This window comes from Artemia franciscana, chromosome 9, assembly GCF_032884065.1.
Source record: "Artemia franciscana chromosome 9, ASM3288406v1, whole genome shotgun sequence".
In the NCBI taxonomy this organism is placed as follows: Eukaryota; Metazoa; Arthropoda; class Branchiopoda; order Anostraca; family Artemiidae; genus Artemia; species Artemia franciscana.
The window spans coordinates 48737235-48757464 of NC_088871.1; the positions used below are offsets into that span (position 1 = coordinate 48737235).

Here is a 20230-nt window from a genome sequence, read left to right on the forward strand (position 1 = left end):
AAGCCTGAAACCCCTATAGTAGGGTTCTCTGTGATATATTGATTAATTGTGATTTAATCGTTAAGATTCTTTCACTTTTAGCGGGTGTTTCCGCCTTTTTTCAAAAATAAGGCAAATTGATGAAACTTATATATTTAAAATCAGCATAACAATTTGATTCTTTTGATGTATCTATCTGTATCAAAATTCCGTTTTTTAGAGCTTCGGTTACTATTGAGCCGGATCGTCCTTACTTACAGTTCATTGCCACGAACCGTTTGAAAAACCGGGTTTCCTGAAGGTTTCCTTAACAAGATTTGAATGTTTCTAAAATCATGGTATATCAAACGGAAATCTGAGATAAATTATAATTTTGAAGTGAAATTCTTTTGCAGCCGGCTTAATTTTCTTTACCTTTGATTTAAATGTAATTTAAAAGTAATTCAAATTTTTTAAATTGAATTAAAAAATTTGATTTTAATCTTTATTTTTAATTTTAATTTCAATTTGAATTTTTTTTTGTAATTCAAATGTAAATTTAAATGTAATTTAAAAGTGCCGGCTTTAATTTAAATGTAAAAGAGCCTTTTAAATGTAGTCAATGTAAAGCTTTCAAACTTTTTATGATGCGTGAGACTTTTGTCTCAGAATTGGCTATAACTCCTCAGAAAAAATCATTTCAAAACCGTCAAAAACAAGCAAATCTTCAGAAATTATGGAATAACTTTGAACAATAAGATTACACAGAGACAGGCACATGGGTGCAAACTATGTGTGCTACAGGCAGAGACAAAAGACCCCAAGTTATTTCCTTATAGTTGATGACATTTTGAGGGTATTTTTAGCAAGTAAAATTTACAGGAAACTATGTTTCACTTTATATTCTGGATGTTTGGTTTAAAATTTTCAATCCAAATCCTATTGGGTTAAATTTAATGTAGATTTAATGAGTTTTTATGTGAGGATTCCTACTACCACAACAGCAAAGGCATGCTGCCACTTTTCAATACGTTACACTGCAAGCAATTTGAAAATATTTTTGAAAAAATTTAAAGATGAGTTTTGAATAATATTTCTTATGACACTTACAACAAGCAGTAACTGATCGCTGGATGAAGCTTTGATATTTAATCCTACTTAATACTGCGCATGCAAAGGTAAGAGTCTACATGTAAGGTTTCAGATACTTCTTTTTCGTTATTTCTGTAAAGGTTAATTTTAACTATTCGCTCAAAAGGAAAGGAAGGCTTGGTGTTGTAAATTGAAGACAAAAATGTCTCATTAAAACCTTTCTCAAGAGACTTCAAACGATTTCTCTTCGGCTGAAATTTGCAAGCACCCAAGTAGATCTACTAGATCTTTGGCGTCAACAGAAGAAGAAGGCATGCTCTACAGTGGTCTCAATGATAGAGTAACACAAAAGAAAATAAGAGGCGTCTGGGATATGCTTTTTACGATGTATAAAATTCCTAGTTTTCCAGAGGAAGGTGATACTACTATTCACAACTGGCAATGGTAGATCCAAGAAGATATTTACCCATAGAGAGCATAAGGACTAACTACTCCCATCCACTGTCTTTTTTTGCAAAGCTCAATTACGAAGTAAAAAAAAATTAGATCATTACAAAATATTCTGACAGATTTAGAGATACAATAAAAATATTAAAGAAAAAAAAATCCAACTGAAAGTAAGAAGCAACATAAAACTTAAAAAGAACAGAAATCATCACATATATAAATGGGGTTGCGACCTTCTCAATACCTGGCTTTTCACGCTACGTTCTTAGTAGTTTAAAAAAGCTTCATATTGTTTTAATTAAACGACTCTTGCGTTTCAAGAGTCATTCTTAAAGAACTGAGACAAAAAGTCAAACTTCAGAGTAAAGAGCGAGGTATCAAGAAGAAGCCAGCCCCCTAATAACTTTTAATATGGCTCATACATTCAGTACAAATAACTTGTCCTTTTATTTAACGTCTGATCGATTTTTAGATTATGCTGGTAAATTCGGCCCCCCCCCCTTCCACGAAAAGATTCTCTAGACAATTCAGTCTAAAAAAATTACCCCAGACAATTATCATTAACATTTCCATACATAAAATTGAGTTGGCAAGGAGAAAGAATGACAAAGAAAAAAAGATTATATTAGACATCTGGCAAAACCCCCAAGAGTAAAATTTCCCCTGAATTGCTCACCCCCGGAAACTTCCTAAGGCATAGAGTTTGGGCCTTGCAACTACGTAGAACAAGATGGCAATCTCAAAATTTAAGTCAAATGATATGCTTTGTTGTTTAAGGGGTGTTTCTCCCCTTTTTCCAAAGTCAGTTTTCTTGGGTCCGTAGCCTTTATGGGTAAACTAACTTAATGAATCTTATATATTTGGAACCAGCATCATGAGTCGATTCTTTCGATATTCAACAAGAAAACCAAGTTTTTTCAACCGAAAGTAAAGAGAAACGTTTAAACTTAAAAAGAATAGAAATTATTGCGTATACAAGGGGGCTTGCCCCCTATTCTATACCTCGCTCTTTACGCTAAAGTTTTTCTTAGAAATTTTAGATGGGCTTATTTTTCTAATTGAACAGCCGTTGTGGTTCAGGAGTCATTCTTAAAGAACTGAGATAAAATTTGAACTTTAGCGTAAAGAGCGAGGTATTGAAGAGGGGTCAAACCCCTTCATTTACGCAATAAATTTTGTTCGTTTTAATTTTTAATGTTGCTTTTTACTTTCAGTTGAAGAAACTTGTGTTTTTTTTAATTTCTGATCGTTTTTTAAATAGTTCTGAGAAATCAGGTGCCCCCTTCATGGAAAATTTCCTTCCCCCATGACAAATTCCTCCATTGAAAAATCCTCCCACGTAAAACAAAATGGCTATCTCAAAATTTTGATTGGGTGACTTTGGGAAAAAGTGAGCGTGGGTGGGGGCCTAGTTGCCCTTGTATTTTTCTTGTCACTGAAAAAGGGCACTAGAGCTTTTTATTTCCGTTCGAATGAGTCTTTTCATGATATTCTAGGACCACTGGGTCGACACGATAACCCCTGAGAAGAAAAAAAAAACAAATAGACACACATTCGTGATCTTTCTTCTCGAAAAAATACAAAATTCCACATTTTCAAACTGTTCGTGGTAACGAACTGTGAGTGAGGAGCGACCCGGCTTAATAGTAACTGAAACTCTAAAAATTAGAATTTTGATACCGATAGATGTATCAAAAGAGTCAAAAGAGATGTATCAAAATAAGTTTCATCAAGTTTAATCTTACCCATCGTAACTAGCCTGCGAATATTTGCCTTATTTTCAAAAAAGGGGTAAATAACCCCTAAAAGTCATAGAATTTTAATAAAAAATTACACCATTAGATTCAGCGTATCAGAGAACCCTGCTATAGTGGTTTTAATTTCCTATCTGCAAAAACATGGAATTTTATAGTTTTTGCCAGAGGAAGGATCACGGATCCGTTTTCATTTGTTTTTTGTTTTGTTTTTCTTCCCAGCGGTGATTCTGGGTCCCCGACAGTCCCAAGGGGAAGGGCTTAAAGTTGTGAACATTACCTATTGTTTACATACAGTATTGATTATTTTGAGGTATACAGAAGTTTTCAAGAGGATTTTTTTCTTTGGGGGGGTATCGGAGGAGGGAGTTACTTGGGAGGATCTTTACATGGGGGAATTTTACATGAGGAAAGGCAAATTTCTCTAAAGGGGGTTCCAGGTTTCCCAGCATGATTTAAAAAAGATCAGAAATTAAATAAATGAAAAATTTTAACTGAAAATAAGGAGTTACACTAAAACTAAAAATGAACAGAAATTATAATGTTTATGAGGGGGTTCACCCCCTAGTCAATACATTGCTCTCTAGGCTAAACTTTCTCTTAGTACTTTCAAAAGATATATTTATTTTAATCAAACGGCCTTTGTGATTCAGTGGTCATTGTTAAAGAATCGAACAAAATTTGAACTTTAGCGTAAAAAGCAAAGTATTGACTAGGGGGTGAGCCCCCTCATTTACGTAATAATTTCTATTCGTCTCAAGTTTTAATATTGCTACTTACTTTCAGTTGAAAAAACTGGTTTTTTAATTTAATTGCAGATAGGAGCATGAAACCCTTCAATAGGATTCTCTGATACGCCGAATCTAATGGTGTGATTTTCAGTAAGATTCTATGACCTTTAGGGGATGTTCCCCATTTTGTCGAAAATAAGGCAAATATTCTAAGGCTCTTAGCGTTTGTTGCAAAACTTATAGATTTAAAATCAGCATAAAAATTAAATTTTTTTGATGTATCCATTGGCATCAAAATTCTGTTTTTTAGAGTTTCGCCTACTATTGAGCCGGGTCGCTTCTTACTTACAGTTTGTTGCCACGAACTGTTTGATATCTATTGATATTAAAATTCTGTTTTATGGAGTTTCCGTTACTATTGAGCCACGTCGATCCTTACTTATAGTCCGTCATCACGAACTATTTGACAGGTTTTTCTAATGGGGAGGATTGGGGCACGAATTTTCTCTAGCTTTTAGGTAGTCAAAGTGTTGGTTCTATTTTCCTATATTTTTACAGGAAAAGTTCCATATAAGAAGCTAATTTTACTATAGTATCAGATAAATTGGAAAAAATATTTAATAGTACAGATATAAAATAAAGTAGCTGAAGTAGAATGACATAAAATAACACAACAATAACATAAACCTATTAATCAAATACTTCATTTTAGCTCATCTTCTTTGAACGAGATTCAGACAAAGATTTTGTTTGACAATTAGAAAAAATTAACTAATCCTTACTAAAGACATAAACTGCGCTGAAATTCTCTTTAAAGTGTCTGGAAGAATGTTAAAAAAAAATCTGATCTAATCCCAACAAACTTTAAGACTAATGTAGAAAACGCTTATAACTATCTTTATCAACGCCATTAACTTATTTTCACTGTAAGCTATCGTATTCAAAGCGAAATATTTACCGAATGTCATCACTGAAACTGATTTTCAAATTTATCACCGGGACGTTTGAGTGGTCAAAATTAAGACGAGACGCGTTCTAATATTTTTGTGTTTATTTATTATTGTTTTGGATTTGGTTAACACATGCTCCATGTTTATATATATATAGTTTGACGCGTCTCTTCTCAAAATTAATAACCCTAATCCCCACCATACAGGCCGAGGGGGAAAATATGTTTCTTTATTCTTAAATTTTTTTATTCTTTTATAAGATTATAAATTATAAATTATATTATAATTAAAAAAATTATGATTAATAAATTATAATTATATAAATTATAAATATATTATAAATTAAAATTATATGTATTCTTTTATTCTAAAAATATTCTTTATTCTTATGTAATATAGGTAATGTTTGTTCAGAATTACTCAAAATAAATTGATTATGTTCTACTATTTTTTTTTATGCAACCCTAGCATTTGTTTATAATGGGATTAGAACCAATGAGCTACATTAAATAGTTCATTTAAATAAATCATTAATTTAATTAAATCAAGTTAAATCATTAAATCATAATGCAGAGGCTTAGTTGAAAAAAGAAAGTCTTACCTGCTCTACCCATAGATTCGTTGTCATAATTTGATTCTTTAAATTCTGAAAGAGAAAGAAAATCACGTTTATTTAAAAAGCTAAAGAAGGGACAGAATTATGTTTTTATCGTAAATAAACATCAGTGGAATAACCTGCAACACCTAAGGTATATTGTTTTTTCTTATTTATTTACCTTTATCGATCTAATCCAATATAGCCTGTTTATTCTTTCCCATGTAATTTGCGGTGCTTCGCCATTTTTCACACTTTTATTTAAAATCAAGAATGTAGATTTATTTTAAAGATTTTCTGAAAAAGGGTTTTTATGATAAATATAATTTATAGTTAGTTTTTTTTGGAAATTAAGAAGTCTGAGGGGAAAGAGGATACTTTCAACCCAAGGTGATCAGAGTGTTAACGGCGATAAGAGCTTATCTTATGAAAATCTCCTTTTCAATTTATCTTTGGGATTTTCTATATTAACAATCACCCTATTGTTAAAAAATTGAGTATATGTGGGTAATCAAGTTTCTTTAGTAAAAAATTAGGTGAGGACCGCTCATCAAACAAGTACTGCCAGCTAAGAAAATCTTCAAAAGAAAGGTAAGAAAATTACCTTTTATAATGTATTCCTGTTATGGTTAGCATGTAGCAAAAATTTATAGGGGGTATGTTGCTACATCTTAACTGTATGAAGATACTTATACCACAAATAACAATATACTGAACTGAACACTTTAAAAAAAATAGCGACGAAGACCACACTGTCTTTCCGTATCAAACGAAAACAAAGTAGAAACAATAGCGAATGATTTTTCCTAAGACAGAGAAATTCAAGCGGGTGGCCCTTTTTCCAAGGGCTATCTTCAGCACAACACCAGATATATATATATATATATATATATATATATATATATATATATATATATATATATATATATATATATATATATATATATATATAGACGTTTTTTTGAGATTCTGATGAGTCCTGCCACCATAGTCAAACAGTTCGTGGTAACGAACTGCAGTAAGGAGCGACCCGGCTCAATAGTAACCAAAACTCTAAAAAATGGAATTTTGATACCAATACTTACATCAAAAGAATTGCATTTTAATGCTGATTTTAAATATATAAGTTTCATCAAGTTTAGTCTTACCCATCAAAAGTTACGAGCCTGAGAAAATTTGCGTTATTTTAGAAAATAGGGGGAAACGCCCCCTAGAAGTCATAGAATCTTAACGAAAATCACACTATCAGATTAAGCGTATCAGAGAACCCTACTGTAGAAGTTTCAAGCTCCTATCTACAAAAATGCGGAATTTTGTATTTTTTATCAGAAGGCAGATCACGGATGCGTGTTTATTTGTTTTTTTTTTTTTTTCTTTTTTTTCCCAGGGGTGATCGTATCGACCCAGTTGTCCTAGAATGTTGCAAGAGGGCTCATTCTAACGGAAATGAAAAGTTCTAGTGCCCTTTTTAAGTAACCGAAAAAATTGGAGGGCACCTAGGCCCCCTCCCACGCTAATTATTTTACCAAAGTCAACGGATCAAAATTCTGAGATAGCCATTTTATTCAGCGTAGTCGAAAAACCTTATAACTATGTCTTTGGGGACGAATTACACCCCCACAGTCCCCATGGGAGGGGCAACTAGTTACAAACTTTGACCAATGCTTACATATAGTAATGGTTATTGGGAAATTACAGGCGTTTTCAGGAGGATTTTTTTGGTTGGGGGAGGGTTGAGAAGAGAGGGATATGCTGGGGGAACTTTCCATCGATAATTTGTCATGGGGGAAGAAAATCTCCATGAAGGGAGCGCAGGATTTACTAGCATTATTTAAAAACACAATGAAAAAATAAATATGAAAAAGTTCTTTCAGCTGGAAGTAAGGAACAGCATTAAAACTTAAAACAAACATAAATTATTACCCATTTGAGGGGCTCGCCTCCTCCTAATACCTCGCTCTTTACGTTAAAGTATTTTTAGTAATTTCAACTATTTATTCTACGGCTTTTGTGATTCTGGGGTCATTCTTAATGAATTGGGACAAAATTTAAGCTTTAGTGTAAAGAGCGAGGATCTGACAAGGGGGCGAACCCCCTCATATATGTAATAAAAATATGAGAATACAAAAGTTCTTTACGTAAGCTAATTTATAAGTTACGTAAATCTTTTACTAATAAAAATATTCGTACAAAATTAAAAGTTAGTTGCCTTTTTAATTGACCAAAAAATCGGAGGGCAACTAGGCTTCCTCCCCCGCTCTTTTTTTCTCAAAATCATTCGATCAAAATTATGAGAAAGCCATTTAGCCAAAAAAAAAATGCAAATTTCGTTTTAATTATTCCTCTGCGGAGAGCCAAAATCAAAACATGCATTGATTCAAAAGCGTTCAGAAATTAAATAAAAAAAAAACAAGTTTTTTTAACTGAAAGTAAGGAGCGACATTAAAACTGAAAACGAACAGAAATTACTTCGTATATGAAAGAGGCTGCTTCCTCATCAAAGCCCCGCTCTTTACGCTGAAGTTTTTTACTGTTTTAAAAATAAGAATTGAGAGACAGAGTCAAATTTTAGCGTAAAGAGCGGGGCGTTGATGAGGAAGCAGCCTCTTTCATATACGAAGTAATTTCTGTTCGTTTTCAGTTTTAATGTCGCTCCTTACTTTCAGTTAAAAAAACTTGTTTTTTTTATTTAATAATTTCCAAAGCCACAAGGTAATTGATATACACACACACACACACACACATATGTATATATATATATATATATATATATATATATATATATATATATATATATATATATATATATATATATATATGTGTGTGTGTGTGTGTGTGTGTGTGTGTGTGTGTGTGTGTGTGTGTGTGTGTGTGTGTGTTTGTGTGTGTGTGTGTGTGTGTGTGTGTATGTGTGTGTGTGTGTGTGTGTGTGTGTGTGTGTGTGTGTGTGTGTGTGTGTGTGCGTGTGTGTGTGTGTGTGTGTGTGTGTATATCAATTACCTTGTGGCTGTGGAAATTACTATGGTGGCAGGACCCATCAGAATCTCAAAAAAACGTCTACGTCTGCATAAAAAAAAGACATAAACAAGGCATTAATTTCAGATAGTAATAATAACTCCTTTGATTCTGCTTTAGGTTGGTATATATTTAATAATCCCTCCAACACGGTACTTTTTGAAAAATCTTCACTCATTAGTAATGATTCGGAGATAATACAGGTGGATTGGGAATCAATCGAAATTAGTCTCAAAATAAATATTTTTTTTTTTTGAATAGGGACTTGGGGGAGTACTCACTAAATCCTTAATACTAAAATTTAATTAAAAAATGATATAAGAAAATATTTTAAGAAACCAATTTATAATATTATTGAACCAGTTACAAAAAGGCCCTTGAGGCAAGCTGCCAAAAAAGCAAGATTAACTTTGAAAACTTGCATTTAATCTTGTTGTTCTGTTTTGTTTGAATGAAAATATCATCTCACATCATTTTGTTTACCAGTCCTGGTTGAACATCGTTGAAGTAAGGATGATAAGGCTGTTTTTGTTTTGAAGACGGCCCTTGGATATACAGCCCAAATATCCACTGAATTGAATTCCACTGTCTCAGAAAAGAATTCCCCATTGCTTCTACTTTGTGTTTGTTTAACACTTTTTAAGTAGTTAATTTGTTTGATTTTGTCAGCACATGCCTAGGATATATTGGATTGATGTTACAGTAATAGACACTAAGCAAAAACAGCAAATGTATTATTTCTTTCGGAATATTCACAGAATAATTAGCGATACAGCATTCTAAGAAACTACGTTTTTACTTTTGTTCAACTAGTGTCTTTATCAGCTAGTATAAGGAGGAGGAGAATAGAGGGACCATTTAATATAAGGGTGGTATCTTTATATTTAAAATATAAATAAAATACTAATACTACAATTAATATCGCCAGTTCACTATAATATTTATAAGTAAAACTTATTTAGGGAGATTTTAATAGTGAAAACTATATGATGTTTTTGCTAGCAGAAACATCTTAAAATACTGATAATTTAGATAGTACTTTAAAATGGTTTCTGTGCTTCTTTTCTTTGTGGTCAGAGTACACCCAATAGATAAACCTTGAAAAAGATAAGAACATTATAATACCAATATAGCACACAGGATTAGAAAACCCACAATTTCTGATTTGAAGAATAATCTGCTTATAGGAAATTCAAATTATCATAATTTTCTTAATTTAACTTTTTCTCCAACTACAGTGTAGCGATATAAGGTCTGCTTAGAGGCCAAACGTAGAAACTTGTCTATTTCTCAGAGGTGCTGGGAATTTCCTAGTTTTAAGCACAATTACAGTTTTCGAGTACACTCGGCTAGAATCTTCATTGCTCTGGACCAAATTTGAGCTTCCAGACTTATCAATTTCTTATTCTTGGGAATTTTTCTTTATCTTTTTTGTATTTTCAGAGAGAAATCCCGGAATCTTGACAGAATACCAATATACTACAAGTTTTAAAAAGGTTCTATCTTATTAAAGAAGCAATAATTGGATATTATGTCAAAATTTTCTTGCAAACAGCAAAATAACATTTTCTGAAAATTGGTATATTACCATTTTCCAGTGTCAAAATTTCCATAGGTCATGGCTTTGGGACAATTCGTTTCTCCTTTTTGAGCTGCAAGTGCTATGGCAAAAATATTGATATGAAAAAAATATGAAAGAACGCAAGTATTTGCCACTAGATTCGGAAAAAAAAAAAAACTGAGGAAAAGTAGAATTCAAACAACCCGCAGATGTCACTTCCTTATCTCTATGACAAGCTTATTGTTTTGGGTACAACTCGTAATGTAAGACGCCTGGTGAGTGCTTACACTAGATATAATTATATTGATTTTGTATAAATCAATACTAGTAACATATACATATATATATATATATATATATATATATATATATATATATATATATATATATATATATATATATATATATATATATATATATATATATATATATATATATATATATTGTATAAACATTATATGTTGAATATTATACACTGATTATTTACCTGAACTAATGGTTATTTACAATAAACACTTGTGAATAAGGAGACAATTTATTTTGTATTTTTAAGGATTGTATTCAGATTAATGTTATTTACAAGCTTTTTTCTGGTCTTTGTTTGAATAACAGATAATACATCTAAGTTCTTAAAGCTTTCATTGCTGTTGAAGAGAATATTACTTTTTGGATACCCTGAATTAATCGTTTGTTACCCGCAAGGGAAGCTGCACTCATGTATTTATTTTTATTTTATTTATTTATTTTATTTATTTATTTTATTTATTTGTATGTATTTTTTTTGTAGGGACAGTACCGTTAGGTGGAATAGATTTAAAAAACTACAAACAAAATGGAATACGAGCCTTACGATTGCAGAGGGAACAGGTACTAAGGTTTAAACTACACACATATGCCTAATAAGAGTCCCCTAATCAACCAAGATAAATTAATTTTCATTAATTTAATTAATTTAAATTAATTATCATATAATAGAACCAAAACGGCTATTTAAAAAACAGAGAACATTGGCATTGAACATTGGCTTTCTTCATATAGCCAATGCGAACTTATACGCCCTGATATAATGGTAAAAAATAATAACAAAGCTCTAACTTAAAAAATCTACCTGAAAATATTCTTGAAAACCCCCAGTGTAAATTTTTATGCTTGAATATAAATAAAGAAGAAAAAATAATAAAAAAAGAAAATAAACGATGGGCATACTTAGACGTCTGTCCTTTTGAATATATTCCTATAATAATTTTGTGTCAATAAAATAATGATTTTTTTCCTACAGGACTTGTTAGGAGCAGCAGTAGCAGTAAAATCCTTAACAAGCTATTTTTAATAGAGAAAAATAGAATGCCCAAACTTCATAAAATTATTTATATCAATTTTTCCTCCTCAACGCCCCGTTGTTTAAGCTAAAGTTTGACTCTTTCTATTAACTCTATCTTTTAAAATAGCAAAAAACTTTAGCGTAAAGAGTGGGGCGCTGAGGAGGAAAAGCCCCTTTCATATACGGAGTAATTTCTGTTCGTCTTAAGTTTTAATGTCGCTCCTTACTTTCATTTAAAAAAAACTTTTTTTGTTTAATTTCGGGACGTTTTTGAGTTAATGCATTTTTTTATCTTGGCTCTCCGCGCATCAATAATTAAATGGAATTTGCATATTAATTTTTTTGGGTTAAATGGCTTTTCATAGTTTTAGTCGGAAGATTTTGAGAAAAAAGGAGCGAGAGAGGGGGCCTAGTTGCCCCCCAATTGTTTGATCACTTAAAAAGGCAACTATAACTTTTAATTTTTTACGAACGTTTTCATAAGTAAAAAAAATGCGTAACTTACGAATTAACTTACGTAGTGAACTTCTATATTCGTATGTTTTTATTGCGTATATGAGAGGGCTCACCCCTCGTCGATACCTCGCTCTTTACACTAAAGCTTAAATTTTGTCCCAATTCCTTAAGAATGACCCCTGAATCACAAAGGCCGTAGAATAAATAGTTGAAATTACTAAAAATACTTTAGCGCAAAGAGCGAGGTATTACGAGGAGGTAATCCCCTCATATGCGTAATAATTTCTATTCGTTTTAAGTTTTAATGCTGCTCCTCACTTTCAGTAGAAAAAACTTTTCATATTTATTGTTGCATTGTTTTTTTAAACAATGCTAGAAAATCCTGCGCCCCTCCATTGAAAGTCTCTTCCCCCATGAGAAGTTCCTCCATATAATGATCCTCCCACGTGACCTTCCCGCCTCAACCCTCCCCTCAACCGAAAAAATCCCCCTGAAAACGTTTGTACACATCCCAGTACGGGGACTGCGGGGGAGTAAGTCGTCCCCAAAGACATAGTTATTAGGTTTTTCGACTATGGTGAATAAAATGGCTATCTCAGAATTTTGATCTGGTGACTTTGGTAAAAAATGAGCGTGCCTAGGTGCCCTCCAATTTTTTTGGTCACTTAAAAAGGGCACTAGAACTTTTAATTTCCGTTAGAATAGGCCCTTTCCCGGCATTCTAGGACCACTGAGTCGTTACGATCACCCCTGGGGGGAAAAAACCAAAAAAAAAACAGATAAATACGCATCCGTGATTTGTCTTCTGGCAAAAAATGCAAAATTCCACATAGTTGTAGATAGGGTCTTGAAACTGCTACAATAAGATTCTCTGATACGTTGAATCTGATGGTGTAATTTTCGTTAAGATCGTATGACCTTTAGGGGGTGTTTCCCCCTATTTTCAAAAATGTGGCAAATTTTCTCAGGCTCGTAACTTTTGATGGGTAAGACAACACTTGATGAAACTTATATATTTAAAATCAGCATTAAAATGGGATTCTTTTGATGTAGCTATTGGTATCAAAATTCCATTTTTTAGAGTTTTGGTTACTATTGAGCCGGGTCGCTCCTTACTACAGTTCGTTACCACGAACTGTTTGATTGAGTCTTCTTAACCATTTATAAAGTGGATTTGACTTTTTTTTTTTTTAGCACAGTGAAAGCTTTCGTACAACTTCCTAAAGGAAAGTTGATTCTTATTTCTTGAAGAAATTGGCAACTATCCAGCTGTTTGTCCTAATTCATGTCTAAAAATAGCAATTCTTGAAAGTTGTGGAGAAAATGAGCCCGATATTTCTCAACTGAGTTGCTGATTCATAAAGCAAGGAAATTCAGTAGAGCAAAAGCTAGCTGGAAAACAGTAGTTACTTTTTTTCATGGAAACTATCTAAAGATGCTTTTACTTTCTTTTTTGAATAAATATATATCGAACAAGATCTGTATGAAAAATATGCACATTATATCCACATTATAAGGATAAAGACAGATTGTCAAAGATTTTATTTTTGGCCATCCATCTTGGGCCAAGCAAAGAGCAGGTCGTCATAAACGATAAGGGAGGAGGTCTTGAGGAAGAATTCAAACGAAATCAAAAGTCCCTGTGATGCGATAAAGAACAAAGCCTTGGGAGAAGCATATTAAGCTGTGTTGGATTCAGGTGGCCTGTTGCAACAGACAGTTCTTAGTAGAAGTAATAAATTGAAAAAATGATTTTAAAGTTAAATTTGTGACAAAATTATGAACTGAATGAACTCTTTATATGAACTGAATTTATTATTCAGCTTATTTAGCTTATACATATAATTTTGGAGTGAAAGAAGGAGGAAGGAGACTAAAAAATGCCTTAATGGGTGTAGAGCAAGAGAACGTTTTACGTAATTTTTCAAGTTGGTATTTGAACTTTGTAGGGTGGCAGTTATTCTCTTCGTATCCCCCATCCCCTTTTGCAAGAATGGTGAATCTGCCATGGTAGCGTTAGCGATTTATCCTTAAGTATCTACTTGGATAGATTACATCACTTTTAAGTTCCTTTTTGCGTACTACACCCGAGACAAGGTTGGAAATATTTTAACTTGTTCATGGGAAGAAGAAGATATCCAAGTGACTTTTTTGTGCTATTTTCCGAAGATAAAATAGCTTGCCATAACTTAATTCAAATGTCAACCCTCCCTTGGAGAATTTACTAAATTTTCTATGAAGACCTGAAGTCTTCTTACCTTCTTCTTTTGGCTAAAAAAATTCATCTAAATATAAGTAGAAACTGCCATAAAGTCTAAGGAAACCCCCTTTCTTCATAATCAAGATATATCACAGTCTTCTATGAGATTTATTGTCTTCTGTCAAAACTTCACCTTTAACTCACTTTTGGGGATATTTTTTATGACTGGCAAGGAGTTTCCTACCGGAACACTACCTTCCATTTCCTAGATAAATCCATGGATATGTAAAAATTTTTCGGCTATTTACCTTGTAAAAATGGTTCGACTCCTGTCTTAGCCAAGGCTCATCATTTTTGGAGTCACAGAGCCAAATCAGTAGATTTGCTACTGAGGATGATTTTGAGAGAGCCCATACAAGGTTCATGAAGATAAGAGTTAAAACAATTATTAAAGATAAGAAGCAGCAGCAGGACCACGTTGTCGGTGATATTGACGAATGACAGATTCCACAAGAGGAACCTAAAGTAACGGCACTAATTCTGAAGATGAGGAAATTGATCAGCTAGCTTTAACTATCGTTAAAATGACTTTCTAAAGCAAAGTTCTTTTAACAGAATCAGCTCTAAAGGGGATGCAAAACGAGAAAAAAAAAGGATAAATATGAAGGGTTTTACTATTCAACAAACTCTTAGTGTTAGGGCTCCAAGCGATTACCAGCAAGGGCCGAATTCTGCCAACTGTTATAATCGAGGTTCAACAACTCAACCATTCCCAGGAGGAAGAGGAGGCTGTTTTGATTAGGAAAGAGAGGGAAATTTTAGCTCCAGAGAAGGGTATTTTTATGGAGCTAACTTTCATCACAGAGCCACTATCAGCTCCCGCATAAGAAAAAATGGACATAAGAGACATTTTCTTTAAAGCAGTGACAGGCATTGGACTTTATCGAAAATAGAAAATGTTTAGTGAATGTCTTAGAGATTATAAAACTGCAACTTCCTGAAATGCTTAGGATTGTCCTTAATGTTTGTCATTTTTAAGGTTAAAGTTGACTTTTCTAGGGTAAGCAAAGCAAAATTTTCTGAGCAAGATATCACATTATTGTCAAGCAGAGGAAGTTCTAAGTAGTGTCCATTTCCTTCAAGTAAATAAATAGCTTTTCAGAGCCTTTATTAATCATAGAAATTATTCTAAGTTTTAAACAGTAATTCAGAAAAAGAAAATCAATTTTGGAGTTTGTCTAATTTGTAGAAACAGCATTGAAAAAAACTACATAAATTGAATAAACGTTCTTTAGAAGTTTTTATGCAGGTGAGACGTTTTCTAGGGTAGAATAGTTCTCCTCTCCTAGCTACACACAAAGAGATATAGTGTATATTTTTAAAAGGCTAGTTTTCAATTTTTAGAATTGCGCTTCGGACTAAGAATGGAGGAAGGATTCCTTTATTTTTTTTTAATTTGTTTGGAAAATTATCACCTTGAATTTCAAAAAGTGTCAGTTGAGTTACAATTGCAAGACAAATTGCTGATATTTCCAGCAAAAAGAAAAAAAACACAAACTAACATGCGGATAAAAAAAAAAAGTAGTGCCAAGGATTACAAAAATGGAGTTGAGAACACAGTAATTATAACCACTGATGATTCCAAGAAACAGCGTCAAGAATTCAACAGATTAGAGCCAAGCACCCACTTTGGCCAAAATCCCTTTAAAACCTCATAATTTTTAATTTCTCTTCCATCCAAAAAATTTAACCTACAATACTTTTTTATATAGATTTGTATGGTTACATTCTACAGGTTCCCTTCTTTTTTATTTTTTTTTTACAGATTTGTTTTGTAGTTAAAACTTCGAAATCCTAGAGACAATAATCATAGTGTGCAAAAGAAAACTAATAGAAAATAGTCCGCATAATGATAATGATAATCAATTATAACACATAATGATAATCACATAATTATATCACATAATGAAAATCAATTAAAAAAGTATATTTTGAGATATGACCCCGAATCTTAGATGTTGCTAGTTCTACTTATTTTGTCAGTTACCTTGACCGTTAGTTTGACCGTTACCTTGACCGATCGGCTGAAATTAGAAACATAAATTGGGATGCTTGGTAATACAAATCAATTTATTTAATACAATTTTTTTCAAATTGGTTGGTCTGGAAATATAACGATTTCGTGTCCAGATTCACACATACAGGGGAGTAGAGTTTTTGGGGGAAGGAAAAATAATGAGGTTTTTAGGGGAATAGGTCAGAGTGGATGCTCGGCACTATCTTCTCGACTCTATTCTGTTGCATTGTCTCTGTTATTTCTTGGAATTATAAGCGTTGAAATGTCTTGCATTCTCGGTTCCATTTTTGCATTCGTCGGTACAACTCCCAGTTGTTGTTGTTTTTTTTTTTTGTTTTTTTACTGGGAATATCGGCTACTCTTCTTGCAATTACTACGACTACTACTAATAAATCACTGCAGCACCAAGCCACCTGAGGCGAAAACAGCTACGCACGCTTCTCCTCCAACTGAATATATTCAAGGCCTCCCTCTTTACACTCTCCCAGGAAGTCCTTGTTTCCTTTAAATCTTTATTTATGAGATCCTCCCAACCCAGACAAGGACAAACTGCTTTCCGTGTAGCCCAAGACGTTTGGCCAAAAGGGACAATCTTAGGCAATCTGCCATCCTTCATCCACAGAACATGGCCTAACCATCTCAACCTTTCTTTCATTATAGGCCTAGAATGCGGGATTGAACTATATTTTTCGTACAACCCACTGTTTGTAATATGGTCACTCAGCCGGGTACCCTGAACAATTCATAGGCAATTTCTCTGGAAAACATTTCTTGCAATTGTGGCTCAATTTTGAACGTTCTCAGTAACATTTCTTGGAATTCATGGCAACAATACCTGCAATCTTGGCTTCGAATTATGAATTTTAATATTCCTGGCTGACCTAATTCTTCTAAAAAACTCTGCTCCAAAGTTCACATTCCTCGATTCAAAATGTTGTAACTTAGGATCCTTAGAGAAATCTGGGTACAAAGCAGTGGTTTCAGTTACATCTTTTGCAATCCCGGTGAAATTTAGTATGTTTTCAACTCCTTCTTTTTCCAATTTTGACCCAAAACGCATGCCATATTAGCAATACGTGGGCAAAAACTTATGTTGGGAAGGATTATTAAAGCATATGTAAATATTCAATGTTTCTGGAATCAAGATATGAAAAGACAGCAAGAGATATAATTACTGGGGGCCCAGAAAACTACCTAGAAGAATGAAAATACCAGAAGTGATGGTGGTGATGACAATGATTATATTGATCCTCTTAGAAGTAGTGTTCGTTGTCTTAAAATCCAAAACATGATGAATTGTATTTGTAAAAAGCGCGGCTCATAGTGCCAGACCGAACTCCAACTAGCCACAGCTTCTACGAGTTCTTCTCGAACTGACATTTTTCTTGTGGGCTTGCCAAAGCTATAAATATATGCGACAAGTGTACCCTCCGTGGGAACTATGTGCCACTAAATTTGTCCACAGTTTACTGTCTGTGCCTCCAATAGTTTATATGTAAACATATATTTAGAGGGGGCAGGCTCTCCAGCAAATAATGATGGTAACTCGACTTGCTTTATTCCCAACTCTACCAGGCTTCGGGATAATAACAAAGAACAATCGTAAAACTGTATCTCATGTTTTTTTACCAGCTTCAAATCCAATATTATCTTGATGAATACTAGACATTAACTAATTAATAAACGTATAGAAGTCAGTAACAGGAAAGAAGTCAGCTCGCCTCTTTTGCCGGCGTCTCACAGCTTGGGCCACCTAAGCCAACTGAACCCCAAATTTGAAGTAACTTTATCCATAAATTATAAACCAATTATAGCCCATGAGAAGACTAAAATAAAACTTCATAACAAACTAATTTATTCCGTCTTGCAAAATTATTATATTGAAAACAGGCTAGCCTCTGCGAGAGTTTAACATGCAAATTATATTTTATAATTTGATAAAATATATTTTATTACAGATAATATTTTATTTTTTAATATATTTAAATATATTTTATATTTAATAATATATTTAAATATAATATATTTAATATATTAAATATACATTTAATAAAATAATATATTTAAATATATTTTTTACAAATTATATTTTATTACAGACAAATCTATGTATAAGAGAAAAGAGCAATTTATCTGATAATAAGGGGCAAGGGCCCCAGCACCTCCTCCATAAGATAAATAGCCACCCACACGCCAAAACTAGTCATCTCGAACAACATAGAACACTAAACAAACACTTTAAAATCTCCTTTAGTCTTCTGGTCTTCCATCTCTGACCAATATCTATACAGTTGCTCTCAAAAGCTTGGCTCAAAATCCGTCACATCCAACAACGTCTCTATTGTAGATCAACCAGGGAACTGGATTATGTAGCCATCCAAATGATGTTTGAGATTTTGAAGGAGATTAGTAGAAAATAATCGTGCACATTTAATCGATCAATTTTCTGGACTAGCAAGAGTCAATTTATATGTACCAACCAAACAGCATAATGGAAAAATTGAAAAAAATAAGAACCATATAGGATTTGGGTCATAATTGATAAAATTTTTGTTGCACAAAAACGAGAACTTTCTTGTTCCCACAAAACTTACGTTTAAGAGAAGCGTCAAATCGAGTTTCTCCACACGAGACGGCACTAGACGTCAGGAGGGCTAGCTCAACTAGCATTGTAACCTCCGTCGCTGAAAATAAATCCAAATCGCAATTAAAACACTAATTGCCCCTTGGCATAACTTAAATTTGTCCATGACCGAAAATACAACAGTCCGTGAGAATGTTCGGGTAAAGGCAAATCATGTAAAAATCTGAACGTAATATAATTGAGCTTCCTCTGGGTCCAATTCCATAGAGTAATCGAAAGAAGAACGAACATCAAAGCCAACTGAGCGTGAAATTTGGATAGATAACTCAAGGAATAAGATTTGGAGGAAATAACTGTGGATTCCAATGCAGGGTAAGAACTACTAATGGTATTTTTGAAAAAAGGTTTGGATGAAATATGAAATAACTGGTAGAGAGCATCTCCCAGGGACCCAAAATTGGAAAAGCACAAAGGGATCAAAAATGGACAACTAGATGTGCCTTGAGGGAGCCAGCTATCATGTATGGCTTCTCGAAGGGACTTTTCCCCCTAACCGAGGGCAAACACCTCTTATAATCCAGGCAAATACCTGGGATTGGTAGAACCAATCCCATACTCCTTCACAAGTCCTTCCAATCCTACCCGAAGTCCAGTACGTCCCTACTTTTCCAAAAACCGTTGTGGTCAATTCAATTCTATCTTTTGGTCATATCTGGTTTTCCCAAATTGGTCAAAGACCTTGGTTTCCTTGATTCCCCCCCCCCCTTTGATGATACTCCCAAAATTTTCTCAAAATTTTAATTTCCGCACTCACTGACTGAATCCGTAAATTTTATCTCATTTTTGCATTTCTGTTTTGTTTTTTAATGTTCTCTGAGTTTTCAGTCACGCCATGTAAATCGTCTTCGAAGTTCATTTGGACCCTAGTGTCCGTTTCGATGTATGAGGATGGTAAACGTTGCGTCGAGACAACAGAGGGCCAAAACTGTTTCTTTCTTATTTTGTAAGCAGTAACCCAGGGGTATGCGTTCTGTCACCATTACTTTTTGTAGCAATGGATGATTACCTTTTAAAGAAAACAAAGACAAGAAGCATCAGATTGAACCCCGAAGTCAAGTCCAATGATATTGGCTTCGCAGGCGACTTAGCAGTGATTGAGTCAAGCAAAAAATGGCTTCAAAATTATTTGACGAAGTCACGGTAAAGGCAAACCATCTTTGACTACATGTGAATGCTAAAAAAACCAAAGACATGGTGATTAGTGAATCTCCTCTGTCCATTAAATGCTGCGACCAAGATGTTGAAAAAGTGGCCCAGTTCAAATATCTTGAAAGTATCATTGAGAACACCGGCTCGACAGTGAAAGAAGTACTCACCAGAATAGGAAAGGCAAAGGGTGCCTTTAACAGACTACTTCAAATATGGAGGTCTCGGAGATTTTTTTGCGCCCGAAGCTATGCCTTTTCAATAGCAATGTTGTGCGAATACT

General features: G+C 33.5%; 1 protein-coding gene across 3 annotated transcripts in view; it reads right to left on the bottom strand.

Moving 5' to 3' along the window:
• Positions 1-20230, bottom strand: part of LOC136031504 (acetylcholine receptor subunit alpha-like) — a 201737-nt gene that overhangs the window by 151432 nt on the left and 30075 nt on the right. For all 3 annotated transcript variants that reach the window (XM_065711166.1, XM_065711167.1, XM_065711165.1), the window contains exon 3: positions 5534-5578. In XM_065711166.1, coding sequence (XP_065567238.1) covers positions 5534-5578 — 45 coding nt within the window. The remainder of the gene's footprint in view (positions 1-5533; positions 5579-20230) is intronic.